This window comes from Aythya marila, assembly GCF_965140915.1.
Source record: "Aythya marila genome assembly, chromosome: 2".
In the NCBI taxonomy this organism is placed as follows: domain Eukaryota; kingdom Metazoa; phylum Chordata; class Aves; order Anseriformes; family Anatidae; genus Aythya; species Aythya marila.
This window is the reverse complement of record NC_139043.1, coordinates 76570467-76593816: the sequence shown is the minus strand read 5'-3', so window position 1 is coordinate 76593816 and position 23350 is coordinate 76570467. Positions and strand designations below refer to the sequence as shown.

General features: G+C 39.9%; 1 protein-coding gene and 1 long non-coding RNA gene across 2 annotated transcripts in view; one reads left to right on the top strand and one right to left on the bottom strand.

Moving 5' to 3' along the window:
* Positions 1 to 21881, top strand: part of CDH9 (cadherin 9) — a gene marked incomplete at both ends in the record, with an annotated part of 77900 nt that extends 56019 nt beyond the window's left edge. The window contains 5 exons of the mRNA XM_082754425.1: positions 1132 to 1268; positions 2660 to 2781; positions 18145 to 18262; positions 18347 to 18598; positions 21400 to 21881. Of these exons, the coding sequence (XP_082610551.1) occupies positions 1132 to 1268; positions 2660 to 2781; positions 18145 to 18262; positions 18347 to 18598; positions 21400 to 21881 (1111 nt within the window). The remainder of the gene's footprint in view (positions 1 to 1131; positions 1269 to 2659; positions 2782 to 18144; positions 18263 to 18346; positions 18599 to 21399) is intronic.
* Positions 1 to 23350, bottom strand: part of LOC309875258 — a 62748-nt gene that overhangs the window by 8904 nt on the left and 30494 nt on the right. The gene's annotated exons all lie outside the window — the stretch shown is intronic.

Here is a 23350-nt window from a genome sequence, read left to right as displayed (position 1 = left end):
AGTCACTCTTCTCTCTGTATCAATTCCTGAGCTTCATAGGCACATTGTCTTTACACACCTCCACTGACTCTGCCTCATTGGTAGAAATTTATTTGTCTCTCACATACTTTCACCAAACTGGATTCAGAGTATTATGCTTTTATATTATGTTTCCAATGGCAAACTTATTTAAGATACTCAAAATGGTGTATTTCTACTCTTCCTGTACCCTATTAGCCCTGTAGACATAACACTCTCTGCTGTGTTTCATAGCTTACTACTTAATGTACATATTATATTAAATAAGAAATAATGTTGAGAAAGTCATAACAAATAGAGGTAACTGTTCAGTGCTGTGAAATTGTTGTAACTGTTAACCATCTGCTATTATTATCTGCAGTTACAAGCATAAGACTGAAATTTGTGTGTTCAGCATGCGTTAGGTAAACATGATTTCTGCATTTCTGAACAAGCTTGGTATTACCTGCAGCAATAGAGTTTGGAATAAGAGGTGTGAGAGAAGAAAAAATAAAAGGAAATATTTATAAATTATTTAAGTATAAAATCTTATTTTAACCTGATTGTGGTTGACCATTATTAGTCTAATTTAAAAACATCTATAGACAACTTTTTCATTGATAGGAAAGAATTGAGCAAAATAAAGTGTTACAAAATATGATTTTAAAGAAATTCAATCTTAACAAGAAAATCCAAAGATTTTTCTGATCATTCTGATCGTCCCTGTGCCATATTAAAAGTATCTTATCATAAAGTGATAATTATATCTGAAATGTGTGTCCTTTTATAGCTGAGTTCTCCAAGAGTTAATTTGCAAAATTCATATCTATGAATGTTCATTTTCAATTGTTATTTCAACATTCACATCCTAAGCTCAAACATAATTTTGAATACCAACCTAACATTTTGCCATTGCAGTAATTAGTTTGCCCTTCTTCCTGCCCACTATGCTTAAAAAACAGTTTCTCTGTAACATACTGCACTCCTCAGTGACAGGAAAGCTTAAGTTTACTTGTTAAGAAAATATTGTTGATTAACCACAGTTAGACTTAGAAAATGCTTATAGTTGGCTGTAAGCTAAACTGGAGACTGTAGCAATAGATAGAGATGCTTAGTTGTATTGTATCTTGACAGATATTCTGTGGATCGACATACTGACCTCGATAGAATATTCAACATCTATTCAGGAAATGGATCCTTATTCATCTCAAAGCCACTTGACCGTGAAGAAACTCCCTGGCACAACATCACTGTCATAGCAACCGAAATCAGTAAGTTGGAGATCATTTATCTATATAGAACATTAGAACTGATATAAGACTGGAATTTTACAGTATCTTTGATTTATATTTGTCCTTTGTCAAATATTTTCAACAGACAGGTTATCCTTAAATGCACTTTTAAAAGTACAGCTTACTACTTTAGAATTATCTTTGCTCATTTGTGAAAAGATAATTTAGAATTCTCGGACTCAACCATGAACAGTAGATATTAGAAGAATTACCTTTTTCCCTGATAATTCCCAACAAATAATTTGGTGCAGGAGCAACGTGCCAAAGACTTCACCTCAGTCATTAGAGCAAGAAAAATCCTTGGGGGGAAAAAAAAAAACATCCATGGTGGACAAATAACACACTTTTAGAATGACCACTGTAATCAGGGGAAGAAAGTATGTTTTATCTCAACTTCTCTATCAGAGGAGATAGTTTGATTTGAAGATGACTACAGGAAAATTCTTTCTACTCTGGGTCTGAAGCAAACCCTGGCCCAACGTTTTTCACTGGGATTCTTTACTGTTCTCTTTGACCCTGTCAGATCTGGATGTCTTGTCTGCCGCCTTCTTCCAGTTAACTAAAAACAGGCATCAGAGAAGAAACAATGAATTTAGGAGACAATTTCTCTCCTACTCTCTTCAGTCTCCCTACAGGATTCTTCTTAGGAGCCTACATGCTTAACAGTCTGGGAGTAGGGTAATATAGAGTAGTAGGGTAATAAATCATATTCCATCAGAAAGACTGTTACCTTTTGCTCATACAGGGCTCTTTAATTGTTTTGTCAAATATGGTCTCCATTTTCAATACATGTAATGCATGAGTCATCTACAGCTATAGACTGACCTCAGAGGTAAAGTTTGAAAATACTAACTGATATTAACATCCATAGATCCAAATTTTGTCTCTTCATTTTAAGAAGGAATGACACCACCACTTTTATTTATTTATTTGTTTATTTATTTATTTATTTATTTATTTATTTATTTATTTATTTTAACCGCTTTACTGGTTCAAACAAGTAAATGCTCTTGACAGCTCTGCCTCAGGAAAAAGCTCTTTAAAGGAATCATTTACTCTACTATGTATGGAGTACAAGTCAAACACCAGTAATAACCTTGTGGTCTGTTTTTAGTGCAAATCAATTTAAGGAGAGTTTGTATTATCTCAAATTAATGTACTATACTAAAACAAAGTGTTTTAAGTATAGATATGACTTTTAAACATACAAAATATACATCATTAGAAAGTTAAATGTAATTGTTTTAATATTATCGAGATAAAATATTTCTAATGTCTATTTGAAAAATATATGATATTTTCAGGTCTTTTCATAAAATGTGTGTTGTGGAAAACTTTGCTTTGTACTATAAATCATTTTCTTGTTTCAGATAATCCTAAACAAAGTAGCCAGATACCTGTCTTCATCCGGATTTTAGACATAAACGATCATGCACCAGAATTTGCCAAATACTATGAAACATTCGTCTGTGAAAATGCAAAAGCAGGACAGGTAAAAATATATTTATGTTAACAGAGAATTTTAATCAAACTGTCCTGGAACACCACCATGAAGACTTCAGAGTTTCTTTATTTCAATAATTGCAAAACAACTCACCATCTTTATTCCCTGATTCCACAGAAAATACTAATTGATTCAGAAAAGGTTTTAGAAGATAAAAGGTGCAGAATTTTAGCCAAAAAGAATATGATAATAAATATAATCCAACATAAATTTATTTAGGGTGTGTTTTCATCTCTAATACTAGAGACCATTTAGAGAACTTTTCAGACCCCCTTATGCATAATGCGCCAAAAAACTTTATACTGTCTGATAATTCCATTTCCTTCTGGAATTTTTTTTCAAAGCCTTAGTTGATGTAGCCACACCTTCAAGTACAAAAACACAGGAAAATGTTTTATTATGTTCCAGTAAAGGACATGTAGAAGAAAAAGTTATTCACAAAAATAAAGGATAATTCATCTGTTTCCATTGTAAGTTTGGAATTGAATTGAATTTGAGCAAAAATCATGTATATCATTTTCTAAATTATCTCAGCAATCTTGTAATAATCTAAAGGGATGATGAGACTTAAGAAAAAGAAATGAAATAATAACAGGGAACAGTTATTATTTTTTATTATTAGGAGACTGACTAGCAGAACTCACAGAAACAGGAATCTTTTATTATTGCTGCCACTAAAACCAACATATACTTATGTTAATGCCTGTCATCTTTTCAGTTTATCTGTGAAGAAGGACATGTGTTTGGCTTATTTTTAATCCTGAAAGTACTTACCAAGGAACTGGATTTAAGAGCTGATTGTATACCAAAAAATTGCTTTTCTAGCATGGGCCTAAGTTTAAGTCTTCTTCATTTTTGAGAGGAGGAAAACATTTGATAGCATTACTTTCCCTAGCACACACCTGAGTCTGTTCCTGATTTATCAGAGAGGCCAGGACAGAACTCTAATCTCAGCCTAGGTCTGTCCTTGTGTTTTTAGAGCACAGTGACCACTCAAAGGCTTTATAGGGCCCAGGGATATAGATATATATCACAAAACATGCTGATGCAGAGACTTTGGTCTCTGTTCAGTGTCGCATTTAACATAGCCACAGTGGCTGCAAGAAAGTAGCATAAATGGTACCTAGCATTGGTCTGGAATCTCGGGTCTTGCAGAACTCTAGGAGGGGCAAGCATATGCAGTTTACCTGTTGCAATGCAAATGATGTTTTGCCACAGGTTTAACATATGGGGAAGAAAAAAAAAAAAATAAAAAAAAAAAAGAGAGAGAGAGGGGACAGTGTGAATTACCAGTGTGAATTACTGGAATGTGCATTCAATGTATTAGTTTTCCATTCATTGCACCTAATACTGTAAGTTAGGTAAGTGGGTTATAAAGACAGAGGATAGTTTGAGTGTAATAGAATCGTTAATCAATAGCCTTTGAAGTAACTGACCATTATTTAATTCTTTTTCAGGAAAGTCCTACTATTTTTGATGCAAATTATGTATATGGAAAAATATCCATATCAAAGGCAGTGATGAATTAAAACAGTGGAGGGAATTATAATATCAGAAAAATGAACAAGGTGCATCTTTCAAAAACAACTGAGGCTTATGATCAGAACACAGTGTCTTAACCAATGACATAAATTGTCATATAAGAATACAGCTCAAGCCTCAGATAAGTCAAGCCATTGGTTTTGAATAGCTGGCACATGACCTAAATTCTGTGTGCAACAAAATCTCTTTGCACAAGATGAAATTGAAACTTACAATCTCTCTATAATGGCTAATAGAAAAGTGAGAGTTGTTCTTTAATTGCACAATACAAAGAAATCTTCCAGAGTTTAAAAATTAATATTTCAATGAAATTAATCATTAATTAATATTTTCATTCAATAAACACAGATTTAGTCATATTTGAACCAAGTTCAATCCAGGCATATCTCTTGTCAGTTTTCTTACCCCAAAGAGTCCGGCATACTTGATGAAATACCCTATTATGTACAAAGCTTCATTTACCTTTCTGGTGAATTCCATGCCTTTCTAAAGACATAAATGACGAATAACCATTAGGTAAGCTTTGTTTATTTTATTGTTTAGCTTTCCCTTCCATCTAGAGTATTAATACAATTACATAAATTATTTTCCTTAACTGGAAAAATCTGCATATGCTAGAAAGACATGAGGTGTAGCCACAGAGGAATGAGAAATCTAGAATGAGAGAGCCAGGAGTTGGACTCGATGATCCTTACGGGTCCCTTCCAACTTGGGATATTCTGTGATTCTATCTAGATCTTTCTTCTATTTCTTAACAATTAGATTCCTCAAGACAAGCATCTGAGTTCATATTTGGACATTTGGATGTAGCTGACAGTGTTTCAGAAAGAAAAAAAAAAAAAAGAAAAAAAAAAGAAAAGAAAAAAAAAAAAGTAAATGAAACTACTTTTATTTTGGTGCCTAAAATAACAATGAATACAGAGATGCAAACTTGAACATTTTAGCTATGGATGCTAAGTTTGAGGTAGCCTAAATTGCTCATGTTTAACAGCCCCCTCTATAATACAATAAAAATATTGAAGTTTGTTGTATTCATTTAGTACTACTCCACTGTATTTAAAAGATCATCTAAAGCAGCTGTCTTATTAGAAACATTATTGCTTCTTGACACATCACAGCAGTATTTCATCTGATGTCAGTAACAGAAGAGACAGATTGAGAAGACAAATATATTTAGTTCATTTTTAAAAGATTTTTTTTTTTTTAATCTAGCCCAACTATTAATTACAGTGGTCTTTAAATCCCATTTGCATCACAAAGCAAGCAGAACGATCAAATATTGCTCACTACCGTCTATTGGTATCATTCATTCTCTACATCAGCAGATATTAGAGGCTCCATTTGTTGTGTTTTCAGATAGCCTGAGGAGGGTCAGAGGAAAGAAAATCCTACAGAGTCTTTCCTCATTTCCTGACACTGTTTTGTCTCCAAACAACAAATAGAGAGAAACTTTGTCACTAGAGATGCATAAACAATTGCATCCATTAGTCTGGAACAGATTTGCTACTGAGTCCCAATGGCTGATGCACAGGGTGAAGAAGAGTATGATGCAGCTTTTCCCTTGAAAAATTTAGAAATCCCTAATCCTCTGATGGTGTGCTAGAGCCCCAGGGACTGCTGTGAGAAAGGCTCTGGTACAAGTTCTCTCATGCCCTTGTCACAGGAATTAATTGGGTCTTTTTAGCTGGATTAGAGGATGAATCCTCTCCATGGAAACCAGGAAGATTTACTTGAAAAGGAGACTGATTCAGCTGAACATTTTAGTAACAACAATTCAACATCCACCAATAATATTTAAGAAAACAACCTGGGTTGCTATTTTGCATTGATGTTATATTCTTTCCTACCATACAGGGGCTCTCAAGCATCAGAACACAGTTTGTTTTCTCTTTAGGAAAGGTGGCAGATTTTTCATTTCATTACCCTCTATGCCATCCTCCCTTTTTCAGATAGGGCAGACAGAAATCACATGTTTAATGTGGATGCTGCTGCTAATTAGTGGTCCCTAGTTTGTACATTCTACCTGACTTCTCCAGGTAAGCACTTATTGGCTTGATCTAGTGCGACCCAACAGTCTGTCTTGCTTTAAAATAAGAATTCTAGTTCAAGGGAGAATTTTCTGATTTCTGACAAGAAATCAGTCCCGCTTTAAAACTGTCAACACGTTTGTGGCCCAGAGCCAAGGCCTGAAAACCAAAATCTTACCAAAAAAAAAAAACATTACCAAACACAAAGCTTTGTCAAGTGGCAGGTATTTTAAAAAAAATTCTGAAGGCATAAAGGATCAGGATCAAAAGTCTATTCAAGCTTACCCACATGTTCCTGAGGCTTCTCTCTGTAGCCAACACCACATGGATGCACAGGCCTGAACCCTGCCTGAACACATGAGATTGCTCAAACTGGAGCTCAATCTGGCTATTGCCATTAAAGAGAACAAAAAACATTTCTATAAATACATCAACACAAAAAGGAAGACTAAGGAGAATCTCCATCCTTTATTGGATGCGGGGGGAAACTTAGTTACAAGAGATGAGGAAAAGGCGGAGGTGCTCAATGCCTTCTTTGCCTCAGTCTTTAGCGGCAATACCGGTTGTTCTCTGGATACTCAGTACCCTGAGCTGGTGGAAGGGGATGGGGAGCAGGATGTGGCCCTCACTATCCATGAAGAACTGGTTGGTGACCTGCTACGGCACTTAGATGTGCACAAGTCGATGGGGCCGGATGGGATCCACCCAAGGGTACTGAGAGAACTGGCAGAGGAGCTGGCCAAGCCACTGTCCATCATTTATCAGCAGTCCTGGCGATCGGGGGAGGTCCCAGTCAACTTGCGGCTAGCAAATGTGACACCCATCTACAAGATGGGCCAGAGGGCAGACCCGGGAAACTACAGGCCTGTCAGTTTGACCTCAGTGCCAGGGAAGCTCATGGAGCAGATCCTCCTGAGAGTCATCATGCAGCACTTGCAGGGCAAGCAGGCGATCAGGCCCAGTCAGCATGGGTTTATGAAAGGCAGGTCCTGCTTGACGAACCTGATCTCCTTCTATGACAAAGTGATGCGCTGGGTGGACGAGGGAAAGGCTGTGGATGTGGTCTACCTTGACTTCAGCAAGGCTTTTGACACCGTTTCCCACAGCATTCTCCTCAAGAAACTGGCTGCTCTTGGCTTAGACTGGCGCACGCTTCGTTGGGTTAGAAACTGGCTGGATAGCCGGGCCCAAAGAGTCGTGGTGAATGGAGTCAAGTCCAGTTGGAGGCCAGTCACTAGTGGCGTCCCCCAGGGCTCGGTGCTGGGGCCGGTCCTCTTTAATATCTTCATCGATGATCTGGATGAGGGGATCGAGTGCACCCTCAGTAAGTTTGCAGATGACACCAAGTTAGGTGCGTGTGTCGATCTGCTTGAGGGTAGGAAAGTTCTGCAGCAGGATCTGGATAGGCTGCACCGATGGGCTGAGGTCAACTGCATGAAGTTCAACAAGGCCAAGTGCCGGGTCCTGCACCTGGGGCGCAATAACCCCAAGCAGAGCTACAGGCTGGGAGAGGAATGGTTGGAGAGCTGCCAGGCAGAGAAGGACCTGGGAGTGATGGTGGATAGTTGGCTGAATATGAGCCAGCAGTGTGCTCAGGTGGCCAAGAAGGCCAACAGCATCCTGGCTTGTATCAGGAACAGTGTGACCAGCAGGGCTAGGGAGGTGATCGTCCCCCTGTACTCAGCTCTGGTGAGGCCGCACCTCGAGTACTGTGCTCAGTTTTGGGCCCCTCGCTACAAGAAGGACATGGAGGTGCTTGAGCGGGTCCAGAGAAGGGTGACAAAGCTGGTGAGGGGCCTGGAGAACAAGTCCTACGAGGAGCGGCTGAGGGAGCTGGGCTTGTTCAGCCTGGAAAAAAGGAGGCTCCGGGGCGACCTTATCGCTCTCTATAGGTACCTCAAGGGAGGCTGTAGCGAGGTGGGGGTTGGTCTGTTCTCCCACGTGCCTGGTGACAGGACGAGGGGGAATGGGCTTAAGTTGAGCCAGGGGAGTTTTAGGTTAGATGTTAGGAAGAACTTCTTTACTGAAAGGGTTGTGAGGCATTGGAACAGGCTGCCCAGGGAAGTGGTGGAGTCACCATCCCTGGAAGTCTTCAAAAGACGTTTAGATGTTGAGCTTAGGGATATGGTTTAGTGCAGACTGCTAGCGTTAGGTCAGAGGTTGGACTCGATGATCTTGAGGTCTCTTCCAACCTAGAAATTCTGTGATTCTGTGATTCTGTGATTCTGTGAAAGATGGGCATCCATTTACAAATGCACTGATTTTGAAACACTTCCTTTGGGGATACTTGAACAGTACAATTATTACTTCACTCCTAGAGAAAAGTAGCTGCTTCCAAATCTTCTACAAAATCTTTATCCCACCCACTCACCACTGTGTTGTGCTAGTAATGTATTCAAAATTAGTTTGATTGAGCGTACTAGATTGCACTGGCAGGAAAAGGGGCAAGAGAAGGAAAGGACAAGAGAAACACCGAGTTGTTCAACCCTCATTTCCCCGCAGTGTGAACTATTACTTTCTGATTACTATCAAAATCAGTGTCTTTTACCATATGCTTTTTTCACAGTTTATTGAAGATAATGTGGTCAGATCGAACATAGAGAAATATTTGTTGCACAAAAGAATTTTAATACATTTCAAGAAATGACAAAGACAGTGCTCCAAGATCCAGGATTTGTTCTGTTCTCTCCTAAACCACTTCACAAAAAAAAAAAAAAAAAAAAAAAAAAAAAAAAAAAAAAAAATCTCAAACATTCTTGCTTCAAGTGTCTAGTGATATTATCAAGTCATATTTTAGAAACAGCTGTAAGTAGAAAAATGGCATTTGAAATGGCACTTGAAGAATTTCTCTGTATTGTTCAATATGTACTTTTAACTAAGAACATAATGTAATGAGCAAATGCCCAAACATTCAAGGCCTGTTCCTCTGCAGGTCTGTAATCCCATACAAAAAAAAAAAAAAAAAAATATCTGCAGCCACTACTGTGAAGTCTCTCTCTCACTGTCAGTCTCCAGTGGTCTTGCTTCTCTGACACTGGAGGTATGAATTCCATGCTATTTGAAAATTGGATTGTTTTAAACTTCAGAAAAGCACTTTCTAAAAAGGAGAGCATATTTAAAATCCTCTGAAAGGGATATTGATTTTCACTGTTTTATTTAAACTAAATTTTAGAAGAAGGAATTTTGAAAAAAAAAGAAAAGTTTAAAAATAAAACAACTATCACCAATATGTTGCTGTTTTGAAAAGAAGTAGCAGATTATATTGTAGACATTCAAATTGTTTCAAATATTCTTATACAGGTAGAAATTTTTAACCTGAAAGTATTTTCCTGTCCACCTCACCTAGTTCAACATTCTTCAATGAACCTTTTAATAATGTCTGAAGACTGATGATGCATTGTTAAAAGGTGCACCCTGGAGCCAAGATGTGACTGCGTTTCATATGGATGACATGCCAAGCCAGCAAACGCTGAGAACCTCACCTAAAAGGTGACTAGCTGGTGCTCTATATCATTAGAGATGCACTGCTAGCTTAACATTTGCTTTAATGGTTCCTGTATTCCTTTTAGAGACAGTCCCAAGGCTGAATCCATGACCCAGAACTCCTACTTGTGCAGCTCTCTGTGTCCAAAAATGCAGCATCAGGAACATCTGAACTCTTACAGAATGCCCCCACCTAGGTTTTACCCACTGTGTTTTTAAAAAACACGAAGAAAGATAGAGTAAGCTATTTCTATGGATGTAGCAACTATATTATATAGTGTTATAAGGGAGTCTATTTATTTCTGAACTTTTCTTTTTTTTATTTTTATTTTTTTTTTTTTTTTCCCAGAGAATAATATGATTAGAGATAAAATAGCCTGAACATAAACTGCAATAACAGTTTTGACTGTTGTGTAAGTCATGGCCTTAGAAACACAGTATATATATATATATATGTATATATATATATATATATATACACACAATATATACTATGTATATATATATATATAACACAGTTATAAATGCAGTAGTGTAACCAAACTATTGCCACATTTGAAAAAAAACATTTTTAATGGGAGATAGACCCATATCCTCTAAAAATCTCTGGCCTCATCATGAAAGAAATTCCCAAAAATTTCTTCCAGTTGGAATACCTCACAACTCATTATACATGTATGTTGCTGAGCTACCAAAACCACTTTGTTCAGAGAATACTTTGTGTCAATAACTAAGTTTAAAATTTCAGTACACTCAAAGACAAGTGACCACTAACAAATTTACCCACAAGGATTCATTGAGTATAAGACTGCTTCTTTAAGTGCATAAAAGTGCACATGCACACACAGCCTCTAAATAATAGCAGTAATGTTATATTTTCTGAATTGTAATCATTCTCAAGGGAAACTATGTAAGAAAAAAGGAAATGGGAATGCATTTTTATCCCCTAAGCCTGATGTGCTTAACTTATATTTGAATTAAAGTGATTTTCTTGAAATAACACGTCCCTCATAAACCTTACTATGTCAGAGATCTTTCTCTGAACTCTTGGAGAAGAGTAGTCATAGCTCAATGTCCATAAATGCTTAAAATGGAAGAAGAATACATTTCCAATATGAAATTGCAAAATGCACACAAAAGAGTACTTTTTTCCCCCAAAAAAAAATTGTTTTAATGCAAAATAGTGATAGTCATATCTCATTCATTTCTGCAGTGATTATCATTAACATCAATTAACATCAATCTCTTTTATTGTATAGCTGGAAAAAAAAAAAAAAAAAAAAAAAAAGCAAAAACTTAATTAGATAACATTTCTAATATCCTTTCACCTATTCATCATTTGGAAAAAATCACAAATTCACCTGCAATCATCCTCTATGCCTGGCACAATTGTCCTCCTCCATGTAATTTGCACATGAAGGGAATCAAATCCAGATCCTACAAACATTGCACTGATTACAGCTCAAAAAGCCCCAAGATACTCAACTGCAATTTCTGTTTGCTGTAATATCAGGATATTTTCTCTTTGAGTTTTTCAGCAAGTATCACAGAATCACAGAATTGTCTAGGTTGGAAGAGACCTCAGGACCATCAAGTCCAACCTCTGACCTAACACTAACAAGTCCTCCACTAAACCATGTCACTAAGTTCAACATCTAAACGTCTTTTAAAGACTTCCAGGGATGGTGACTCCACCACTTCCCTGGGCAGCCTGTTCCAATGCCTCATAACCTTCTCAGTAAAGAAGTTCTTCCTAATACCCAACCTAAACCTCCCCTGGCGCAATTTTAGCCCATTCCCCCTCATCCTGTCACCAGGCACGTGGGAGAATAGACCAACCCCCACCTCACTACAGCTTCCTTTAATGTACTTATAAAGAGTGATAAGGTCGCCCCTGAGCCTCCTCTTCTCCAGGCTGAACAATCCCAGCTCCCTCAGCCGCTCCTCATAAGACTTGTTCTCCAGACCCCTCACCAGCTTCATCGCCCTTCTCTGGACTCGCTCAAGCACCTCCATGTCCTTCTTGTAGCGAGGGGCCCAAAACTGAACACAGTACTCAAGGTGCAGCCTCACCAGAGCTGAGTACAGGGGGACAATCATTTCCCTGGACCTGCTGGCCACACTGTTCCTGATACAAGCCAGGATGCTGTTGGCCTTCTTGGCCACCTGAGCACACTGCTGGCTCATATTCAGCTGACTATCAACCAATACTCCCATGTCCTTCTCCGCCAGGCAGCTTTCCAACCACTCATCTCCCAGCCGGTAGCTCTGCTTGGGGTTATTGCGCCCCAGGTGCAGGACCCGGCACTTGGCCTTGTTGAACTTCATGCAGTTGACCTCAGCCCATCGGTGCAGCCTATCCAGATCCTGCTGCAGAGCCTTCCTACCCTCAAGCAGATCGACACACGCACCTAACTTGGTGTCATCTGCAAACTTACTGAGGGTGCACTCGATCCCCTCATCCAGATCATCGATGAAGATATTAAAGAGGACCAGCCCCAGCACCGAGCCCTGGGGGACGCTACTAGTGACCGGCCTCCAACTGGATTTGGCTCCATTCACCACGACTCTTTGGGCCTGGCTATCCAGCCAGTTTTTAACCCAACAAAGCATAGGCCAGTCCAAGCCAAGAGCAGCCAGTTTCTTGAGGAGAATGCTGTGGGAAACGGTGTCAAAAGCCTTACTGAAGTCAAGGTAGACCATATCCACAGCTTTTCCCTCATCCACCAAGCGTGTCACTTTGTCATAGAAGGAGATCAGATTTGTCAAGCAGGACCTGCCTTCCATAAACCCATGCTGACTGGGCCTGATTGCCTGGTTGCCCTGTAAATGCCGCATGATGACACTCAAGATAATCTACTCCACGAGCTTCCGTGGCACTGAGGTCAAACTGACAGGACTATAGTTCCCCGGGTCTACCCCCTGGCCCTTCTTTCAGGTGGGTGACACATTTGCTAGCCGCAAGTTGACTGGGACCTTCCCCGAAAGCCAGGACTTTTGACAAATGATGGACAGTGGCTTGGCCAGCTCCTCCACCAGTTCTCTCAGTATCCTCCAGTGGATCCCACATGGCCCCATTGACTTGTTTTCATCCAAGTGCCGTAGCAGGTTGCCAACTGTTTCCTTGTGGATAGTGAGGGCCACATTCTGCTCCCCATCCCATTCCACCAGCTCAGGGTACTGGGTATCTAGACAGCAACTGGTTTTGCTGCTAAAGACTGAGGCAAAGAAGGCATTAAACACCTCTGCCTTTTCCTCATCTTTTGTAACCAAGTTCCCTCCCTGCATCCAGAAAAGGATGGAGATTCTCCTTAGTCCTCCATTTTGCATTGACGTATTTGTAAAAAGATTCTTTGTTGTCTTTAACAGCAGTAGCCAGATAGAGTTCCAGATGAGCTTTGGCCTTTCTAATTTTGTCTGTGCAGTGCCTCGCAACAACCTTATAGTCCTCCCTAGTGGCCCGCCCTTTTTTCCAAAGATTATAAACCCTCTTTTTTCTCCTAAGCTCAAGCCACAATTCTCTGTTCAGCCAGGCTGGTCTTCTTCCACGCCAGCTTGTCTTTGGGCACGTGGGGACAGACCGCTCCTGTGCCATTAAGATTTCCTTCTTGAAGAGCGCCCAGCCTTCCTGGACCCCTCTGCCCTTCAGAACCACCTCCCAAGGGACTCTGCCAACCACTGTCCTGAACAGTTCAAAGTCAGCCCTCCGGAAGTCCAATACAGCGGTTTTACTGGTCCCCTTCCTGGCATCTCCAAGAATGGAGAACTCCACCATTTCGTGGTCACTCTGCCCAAGACAGTTTCCAACCACCACATCTCCCACCAGTCCTTCTCTGTTTGTGAAGAGAAGGTCTAGCGGGGCACCTCCCCTTGTAAGCTCACTAACCAGCTGTGTCAGGAAGCTATCTTCTATGCCCTCCTAGACTGCTTTCTCTGGGCTGTGTTGTGCTTCCAGGATATATCTGGGAAGTTGAAGTCCCCCATGAGAACAAGCACTGACGATTTCACAACTTTTATCAGCTGCCTGTAGAACTCCTCATCCGTCTCCTCATCCTGGTTTTGTGTTCTGTAACAGACCCCCACCAGGATGCTTGCCTTGTTGGCCTTCCCGCTGATCCTAACCCATAGGGACTCAACCTTATCATTCCCAGCCTCAAGTTCCACGACATCAAAATTTTCTCTGATATAGAGAGCCACACCACCACCCCTTTGGTGCTACCTGTCCCTTCTGAAGAGCCTATAGCCAGGCATTGCAGCACTCCAGTCATGAGAGTGGTCCCACCACGTCTCTGTGATGGCAACCAAGTCATAGCCTGCCTGCTGCACGATGGCTTCCAGCTCCTCCTGTTTGTTACCCATGCTGCGTGCATTAGTGTAGATACACTTCAGCTGGGCCATTGCCTTCTCTCCCAGCCTTGCCATTACTACCCCTGGCACAGCTCTAACAAGCCTTGTTTCAGCCCCATCCCCCTTCTTACGTAGTTTAAGGCCCTCTCAATGAGCCCCGCCAGCTCCTGGCCCAGGATCTGTTTTCTCCTTAGAGATAGGGACCCGTCTGCGGCCAGTAGGCCGGGTGCCGAGTAAAGCGCCCCATGGTCAAAAAACCCAAAATTTCAGTGTTGGCACCAGCCTCTGAGCCACATGTTTACCAGGTGGGCTTTCCGTGTCCTCTCTGTACCCCTCCCTGCCACTGTAGGGATAGACGAAAACACCACCTGTACTCCCGCTCCATCCACTAACCGTCCCAGTCCCCTGAAGTCCTGTTTGATGGTCTTCAGGCTTCTCTCTTCAATGTCATCACTGCCCGCCTGGACTATCAAAAGAGGATAATAGTCAGAGGGGTGAGCCAGATTGGGAAGGTTTCTGGCAATGTCCCTGACCCTGGCCCTAGGGAGGCAGCAGACTTCCCTACGGGTAGGGTCAGGCTGACAAATAGGGCCCTCTGTTCCCCTACATAACAATCACCCTTCTTTCTGTCTTGGTGGAGGCAGTCCTGAGGTGTGGAGTCGATTTCCTCGCCCTAGGCATCCTCCTGGGTAGACTTTCTACCTCTTCCTCAGCTACTGATCTCTCAAGCTCCAGGGCCTCAAACCTGTTATGTAAGGGCACGTGGGAAGGTGGGGCTGGTAGGGGGGGGCATCGCCTTCGAGGTCGAACACGGACCTGTTTCCATTCCTCCTCAACTCCTAGGTCCCCTCCCTCTGCTGGACAGCAACAGGGCAGGGGGTCCACCCCCATTTGGGGTGTCTCACCCCGGTACCTGTCCTTCAGACCACGCAGGGAGTTGCTCCACAAGTCTGTCTCCCACTCACACTGCCTGATATCCCTCAACATTTCGACCTCTTCCTTGAGTTCTGCCACGAGGTGGACCAGGTCATCCACCTGCTCGCACCGCACGCACACAGTCTCTCTGCCCCCCGCAGGTGGTAGCAACAGGCTCAGGCACTCCCTGCATCCAGAGACCGGAACTGCCGCATTTTTGAGCAGGCAGGCACTCAGTCTGTGTGTGTACAGACTTCCTAGAGAGCACCCTGTGCCTGGTGTACACCATTGCAGCTGAGCTAGCGGTAGACCGCCGTTAGAGGAGATGTTCCCATGGGTGGGGGGAATGCTCTGCCCTTCCTGCTCGCCCTGCCTGTGCGAACTGCCGCACCACCCCCTACTGACACGCCACGCCCTGTTTGCCCGCCCTGTTCGCCGCGCTCCTGGTCGCTCAGGCTCCTTAGGGGCAATTTCTGAACGGCCAGGGAGAGGGCGCTGCTGGTTCTGCCTACACCTCGTTCGCCTCCCTCACGAGGGCTGCCGGGTCCTGGCGGCTCCCTCAAGTAGGCTCAATGCCGGAAAAAATATCCCTGCCTGTCTGATCTCCCGCTCCACTGCAGAACACGTTTGCCCTGGAGACGATCGCCTTGGCAAGTGGCTCCAAGTGGCTGTGCAAGTAATTGCACAAATATAGCCATATATTCTAATTCTCACTCTACTCTCTGGCACTTTTACTTCTGCCTTTTAAAACTTGCAAAAATGTGAGAGAAAAATTCTCATTTCAATTCGGTATTTTACTTCTGTCAGAAGGATGTTTTGTTGTGCTAATGCTACATTTACACTAAAGCAAACCATAACTAAAATTAAGTACCATCTTGGTCTTACACTGTATGGTCACTCTCAGAAGTAGATTGTGACAAAGAGAAGAAAAACAGGATTTTGAAAAGTTAAAAAAATCAGAGAATTCCATAAACTGGGATTTGGCTGATCTTAAGAAACAGTGAAAATTAAAAACAAAACAAAAAAAAATAAAGTGAAGTGTAATGGTCTTCAAATATTTTAAAAGTGAAGAGACCTGAATATGTAATAATTATTTTAATCATGCATAGAGAAACTGCATAATTCTGCCTTCAGCATAGGCTCTTCTTATACAAGGCTGATGTTTGCAAATTCCCTTTCCAGTTCTTTTCTGATGATAGGATATTCAGGAATATACCATAAAACTAAATAATACCCTCTCCCCTCCCTCCCTCACCCACACAAAATAATCAAGTGAACAAACCAACCAACCAACCAAAAAAAAATCACAAAGCAAACAAACAAACAAACAAAAAACACCCATTGTGGTTGTTTTAGAACAACCTTGAAAGAGAATGAGCCAAACAGGTCTTCTCAACTATTGCTGATTTTAAATAACAGCTTAACGCTATTACATGTAAAAAAAAAGTACCCCAAGGTTATCTAGAAAAATAGGATAAATAATCATTGCATGGTACAACACTAACAGCAGCAGATTTCTGGTTTCTGAATGTCACATTAGTATTTTTAGTAGCCCTATAATTATTTGTCTAATAGTGTTCCATCCTGAGAGATGTTAAATACTCCCCAAAATTTCATTGTATCCTTAAGTCTCACTCAAGCTGATGTTCAGAGCTGTACATGAGAAAAAGCTATTCCTTACTTGATTGCCACAAGACTTAAAAATTGTATCAGTGTTATTTGTCAATTACTGTATTTCTTGAAGAGCTCATGCTGTATTCTTCCTAGAAATATCAGGAAAACAAGCCATGAAGTAAGTCTTTGATAACAAGTGGCTTTGATGTCTGTGGGATTTTAGGACACTCTACACACTGGAAATACTTGAAAACCTTGAGGCTGGCTCCCTCACAGTTTTAAAAGAAACAAGTCTGACTGCTAAGCTCCTTCTGTCTCTAAATTTAGGTCCTGTAGAAACTCAGCCATACTGAGTTGCAACATAGATGAAGCATATTCTCATTCTCACACCACCAAGCTTTGTCATCTTCTGATGACATCTTCTGAAATGAAACATATCCTCAAAAGCCAAGGTGGAGGTCACTCACCAATGCCATACCCACTGGGGAGTACCAGGGGTACAGCAGCCACTCTTATGGCTCACTGGATTACTACTGCTCACACAGCCCCACATGGTTCTAAATGCTGCAAGTTATTTCAAAACCAGTCACTTTCCCAGGTAGCTTTTCCTTCTCTACTTCTGCAGCTGTGTTCCCTAGCCTCCAGCAGCAGCAGCAGCTAGATAGGTTAAAAAAAAAAAAAAAAAAAAAAGAAAAAAAAAAAAAGTAAAATTGCTAGTGTATATACACATATACATGCATATGTACATACGTATACATAATTTTATACAACAGAAAAGCATATGCTATCAGAAATAACAGCTGAGGACCTATTTTTCAGTCCTTTTTACTCTGATCCTGTGCTTAGGCTATTTCCACTCTCTCCCAACAGGGCTTGAGTGCTCTTGTTTACAGCTGTAAAGCTCCACAGACAGAGGTTTCAATTTAGGAGGGAGTAAAACATCTCTCTTTATTACATCAGGAGAACTGAGCATCCTGCCAGTGCAGTACTCCAATTTATCGCCAGGAGCAGATGAGGTGGACTGGGAATTAGACCCACTTAACAACTGGTTTACGCACTACTCTGTGTCATTGCTATATGAGGCCACAGGAGGTTTATGGCTTATTCTGAAGGGCAATTGTTTCTGTACCACTGCAAGGTACTGAGTACAAATCAAAGCAGACGGCTGTCTTGCAGTGACGACTGTCCCTTTTTTCATTTTCTGTTATGTGTTTAAACAACAAAACTACAATTTGTTTACTGGAACATCTCCTGTGTTTATGTGGGGAACGTTTGGCTTAGGACATCACTTTTTGTCTTATAGAGATTTGTCAGATTTTCACTGGACGTGTAAAGCAGAGAGTTTATGTAAAACAAGCAAGATCTCCAAAACAAGCCAACAAACAACAAAAAAACATACAATGAAATGCTGTTTTCTTTATAGCTGATACAGACTGTAAGTGCAGTTGACAAAGATGAGCCTCCTCAAGGACACAAATTTTTTTTCGAGGTGGTGCCAGAATTCGCTGTTCATCCAAACTTCTCCATTGTAGACAACAAAGGTAACTGTTAACCAGTGCCAGTCCCCCACCCCAATACCACATAAAGATTCATCCTGTAACATTTATTCTGCATTTCCATTCTAGATAACACAGCAGGAATTATGACTAGAAGAAATGGATATAGCCGTAGTAAGACAAGTACCTATCTCTTGCCAGTCATAATATTTGACAATGACTACCCAATCCAGAGCAGCACTGGCACGCTGACCATACGTGTATGTGCCTGTGACAGTCGAGGAAACATGCAGTCCTGTAATGCAGAGGCCCTGCTCCTCCCTGCTGGCCTCAGCACAGGGGCACTGGTTGCCATTCTCCTCTGCATCATCATCCTGCTGGGTATGTAACTGTCATGAGCTGTTTGACTGATGAGGCAAAGGGGTTGTTGATTCTAGACCTCTGGCATTCTTCACCTCTTATTCACATGACCCTGTATATTTCATACCTAATACAATATTTTTTTTTCTTTTGTAAGAACAGTTTTCTAAGATGGGTGAGGAGGTGGGAGAGTGGAAAGAGATTACTGTGGGCTGTTGTCATCATTTCTATTCATAAGAATGTGCAAAAAAAGGGGGGGGGGGAGGAGGCTATCAGTGTTATTTAGGTGAAATGGTGAAATAAACTTGAAAATTTAGGTTTAATTTTAGATACTAATGTTTTACATTATAAACACATCTTCATTTAAACCCAGGACTTTTAAAGTCATATTCCTGAAACTGAGTGATATTTTTCTCCATGATTTAAAAAAACAAACAAACAAACAAACAAACAAAAACTATTATATCATGAATGATTAGTAATTTTTATACTCAAAAGAATAGAAGAGAACCATTCAATTGCTTGCAAGTGGTAGTGAGTACAGATGATTAAATAAAGTTCAAGCACATAAGTTAGATGGGTGGTTGCAGAGCTGAAACATTAGGAAAATGAGGGGATATATGAAGGAACTAGAATAAATGCTAGCTCATAACCATAAAATCTGCAACTTGTATGTTTTGCTTACCAGAGAAGTTCCTCCTTAAAAGGGCTATCTTCTCCACTTTCCAGTCAAACTGTGATAAACCTCTTTCTCTTCCCACCCCTCTTGGCCAACACAGCTCGCTAAGGGGAAAGTGACACTTGTACAGCTGTCAGTTTATATAACTCTAAGGAACATATATTTTCTATCAGATAGATTGCTAACAAGATCAACTGGATTTAGGCTACCTCCAGCAAATATTCAGAGAGCCACAGGGGCTGTGGCTATATGGAAGGGAGAATACCTGACAAGCTGATTGTCCATACTGCTGAGGTTCGAGCACCACGGCTGTCCTGGTTTCAGCCTAAGCCAGCTTTGGTTCCCCAGGACATTGCCCAAGCATAGTATGAACAGGACAACTTGCAGGCCACCACTCCCAGGAGGCAGTATGATTCAAGCTCTGCCAGATCTGGCTGTCCACTTTGCACAGTTCTTGTCAGTGGGCTCTGAATCTTCAAAGCCTCTTCCCATGCCAAAACACAGAGTATGAAATATGTACCATGAAACACATACTCTTGCTCTCTCACTATGAAAACATCAGTCTGATGCGCTGCAGTGCTTTAGTAAAGTAACATTCAACTAAAAACAAACAAAAAAATCATAATTTTTCCTTAGGACCATACGAATACCACATGAGACTCAGAATAGCCTCATGGAGCAGTGCTGTGCAGAACAAGTATGAATACTTTGTGTCTTTGGCCCCATACTTTGGCCCCAGGGTCAAAGACCCTGCTCTACTTAAACATATAGCTGAAGCCAGAGTAACGTAAGTGAAATGTGGCTAAACAAAATTTTTAGTTTAAAATTTGTGTGGTTCTTGGTGTTTTCTTTAATTGCTGTTCAGCAAGATATATTCTAGGAGAGTATACCAGCGTCACCATGTCCAGAACAGGAGAGAGACATTAAGTACCCAGCTTTGAAAGACATTTCTTCATAATAACATTTTAGTGATCTGCCCTCACAGCTGCCCTTCTCTTTTGTATGAAGTTACTAAATTTACAAGTGGACTATTACTTGTCTAGCACTAGAAAAACTTGAAAAGAATTGCTCTTGTACACATACAAAATCACAAACAGAAGAGCCTTTACCTTCACAGCATTGTACCAGGACACGTAGAAGATCTTTGTTCCCCTCTCTACCCTCACTATGTCCATTCTTTTTATTCACCAGAACTCAAATCATTTAGAATAAAAAACTTTGCTCCTAAGGCTCAACACAAGTGCTCAACACTGCTCTAATGCCTTTAAGTGTGGCTTGGCATCCAGTGTTATGCCTCATTGACAGACGATCTTGTTGGCCTCTCCTATTTACTCCAGATACTGGAGCAAGGGTCAAATTTTTAAATGCATTTAAGCATTGAATTTCTACTGAAATCAATAGCATTTAAGAAGCAGAATGTATTTGCAAAGCTTAACTTTAGTTTTTCATCTCCTTCTCTAAAGGTCCAGCTTAGTGTCAATCCTTACCTCTCCAAAAGGAAGAGTTATTCAACTATCATTTCTTAAACTGGGGGGATCATGCTTTTAAGAAGAAACAGTTAGTAACAGAGACTGGATTTCAATTCCTGCAGTCACTGAAGCCAAAAACGGTTTTGTCAATAATATTGATAGCTGAAGGTTTTCAGGTTCTTATTTTCAGAAGAACCTGTAGATTCCATTTTCAATAGTGAATTAGACACTTAGGAATACCTAAATCACCAGCTTTCAAGAGGGTGAATTACTTTTGCTTAGGAGACTCAGCCACTTTTGATAAAATTACCCTTAGTGACTGCCAGGAAGGCAATGCTTCACAAAAGTAAAATTGAAGTCAGGATGTAGGATGACATATTTTAAGACATTCTCTGCTTCTCAATTTCAGCGTAGTAATAACATTTATATCTTTATCAAACATAGAATATTTTAGTCATTACTTCTGTAAGTTTAAAAAAGCAAATATTTTTGGCTGCTATAAAATATTAATATTTTTTCTTATTAATTTCAACTTAGAGATAGATGTCTTTTGTACCTATTTACTAAAAATACCAGTCTTGAAGCATTCTAAGAACAACAGACAATGCAAAATATAGCTCATTTATTTCATTTCTAACTCTGCATTTCTTCTATCCTCCTTTGTTTCTTTTCAGTGTTAGTTGTCTTGTTTGCAGCCCTCAAGAGACAGAGGAAGAAAGAACCTTTGATCATCTCAAAGGATGATGTTCGGGACAACATTGTGACCTACAATGATGAAGGGGGTGGGGAAGAAGACACCCAAGCTTTTGACATTGGCACACTCAGAAATCCAGAAGCAAGGGAGGAAAGTAAGATGAGAAGAGATGTCATCCCAGAAACTATATTTCAGATAAGACGGACTACGCCTCTTTGGGAAAACATTGATGTGCAAGATTTTATTCATCGAAGGTTAAAGGAAAATGATTCAGATCCAGCTGCTCCTCCTTATGATTCACTAGCAACATACGCTTATGAAGGAAATGATTCTATAGCAAATTCACTCAGCAGCCTGGAATCACTTACCACAGATGGCAACCAAGACTATGATTACCTCAGTGACTGGGGACCTCGGTTTAAAAAACTAGCAGACATGTATGGTGGAGAGGACAGTGACTGAGACTGAGAAAGTAATCTGTGACGTAAGTGTTAGTGAAATTCATGTCTATGTTACTAGATAAAGTGGCCTACTCTCTCTTACTTGGGATTTTTTTTTTTTTTTTTTTTTTTTTTTACAAAAAATAGGTGTTGTCTTTGTAAGGGTTTGCTTAATTAGTAAGTCAACATACATGAATGTGAGTGATTTAGATTTTTTAAAAAATCTATAATTCACCCTTTCTGTCTAGAAACCTCTGAGGAAAGGTTTTCATTTACAATGAAAACACAATAAAAGGCTTTTTGTGCCTTTAATAATAAGATAGATATATTTTTTTTTAATTATTATTTTAAGTGCTTTGCTTTACCTTTCTGACTATCTGGGACATTGTGCACCCACATTGTAATATAATCTCAAAATTATACTTCAGAAAAGATTAATATTACTGCCATATTTATTGAGTTAAAGAATGTCTGTGTGTTGATTCATCATGATATTTTTATATATGTATATTTATATTTTTGTATTTTTATTAAATAAATTAGTATTTATAAAAATACTATTTACTTATGTACTTTGTTAATCACAAGTTGTCCAATCTTTCTGAACAATAGGAAATTTTTGTGTAATACTTGATTTTTGGATGAATCTTCTTGTAATGGATTAGTACTTGAAATGTACCGTGAAAGAACAATATGGAGAGAGTGCTCTGTAATGGGAATGCAGTGTAGAAAAAAAAAAAAAAAGAAAAAAGAAAAAAAAAAGAGAAATGATTTTGAAAATGTGATTATAAATAAATGCCATCTGACTTGTAATGTGTATTACTATATGGCATAAGAATATGGTGTTGTCGTTAAACTGCTCCACACCTACCTTGTTTGAATGGGTGATCCATGACTGGATTTAGCTGATATAGACTTGAGGATTTAAGGAACCATGAAGGTTTATTCTGGTAGAAATGAAAACCATTTTAAAAGAAATCTTTTAAAATTTTTGAATAATTAACCAAACATCAATACTCAGAGGAAGTCTATCGTATTCCAAAATTATTTGGGGGTTTTGAGGCAAATCAGACTTCTGTCATTAATAGCTTCTTTCTAAATCAAAGCAAGCTATGTAATAAAAACAAAATCTAATATTTTATTACATTTAATAGTGTTCTTTTCCTTTAATGAAGTATTTGCATTTGCATATATTTTAATTACAGTAATCTAGTAGGCATTTATGTTTCAAATCTATCTCCTGCCTCAGCTTTCATGTTATGAACATTTTTCTTTCCAACACAGGATAGGAGGAATTTACCTGGATCACCTGTGATCAAACTGAGAGTTGTGAAGTTTACGTTAAAAAAAATATGAAAAATAATCAAAGAAATTAAGAATACAGGATGCATAATGTGCATAGCACATTATGGTGGTTAAGATCATAGGGACAAGGGGATCCAAGCTAGCACTTGGACAGCTCATTGTGAGCTGCATGTCGTCTGCAGTGCT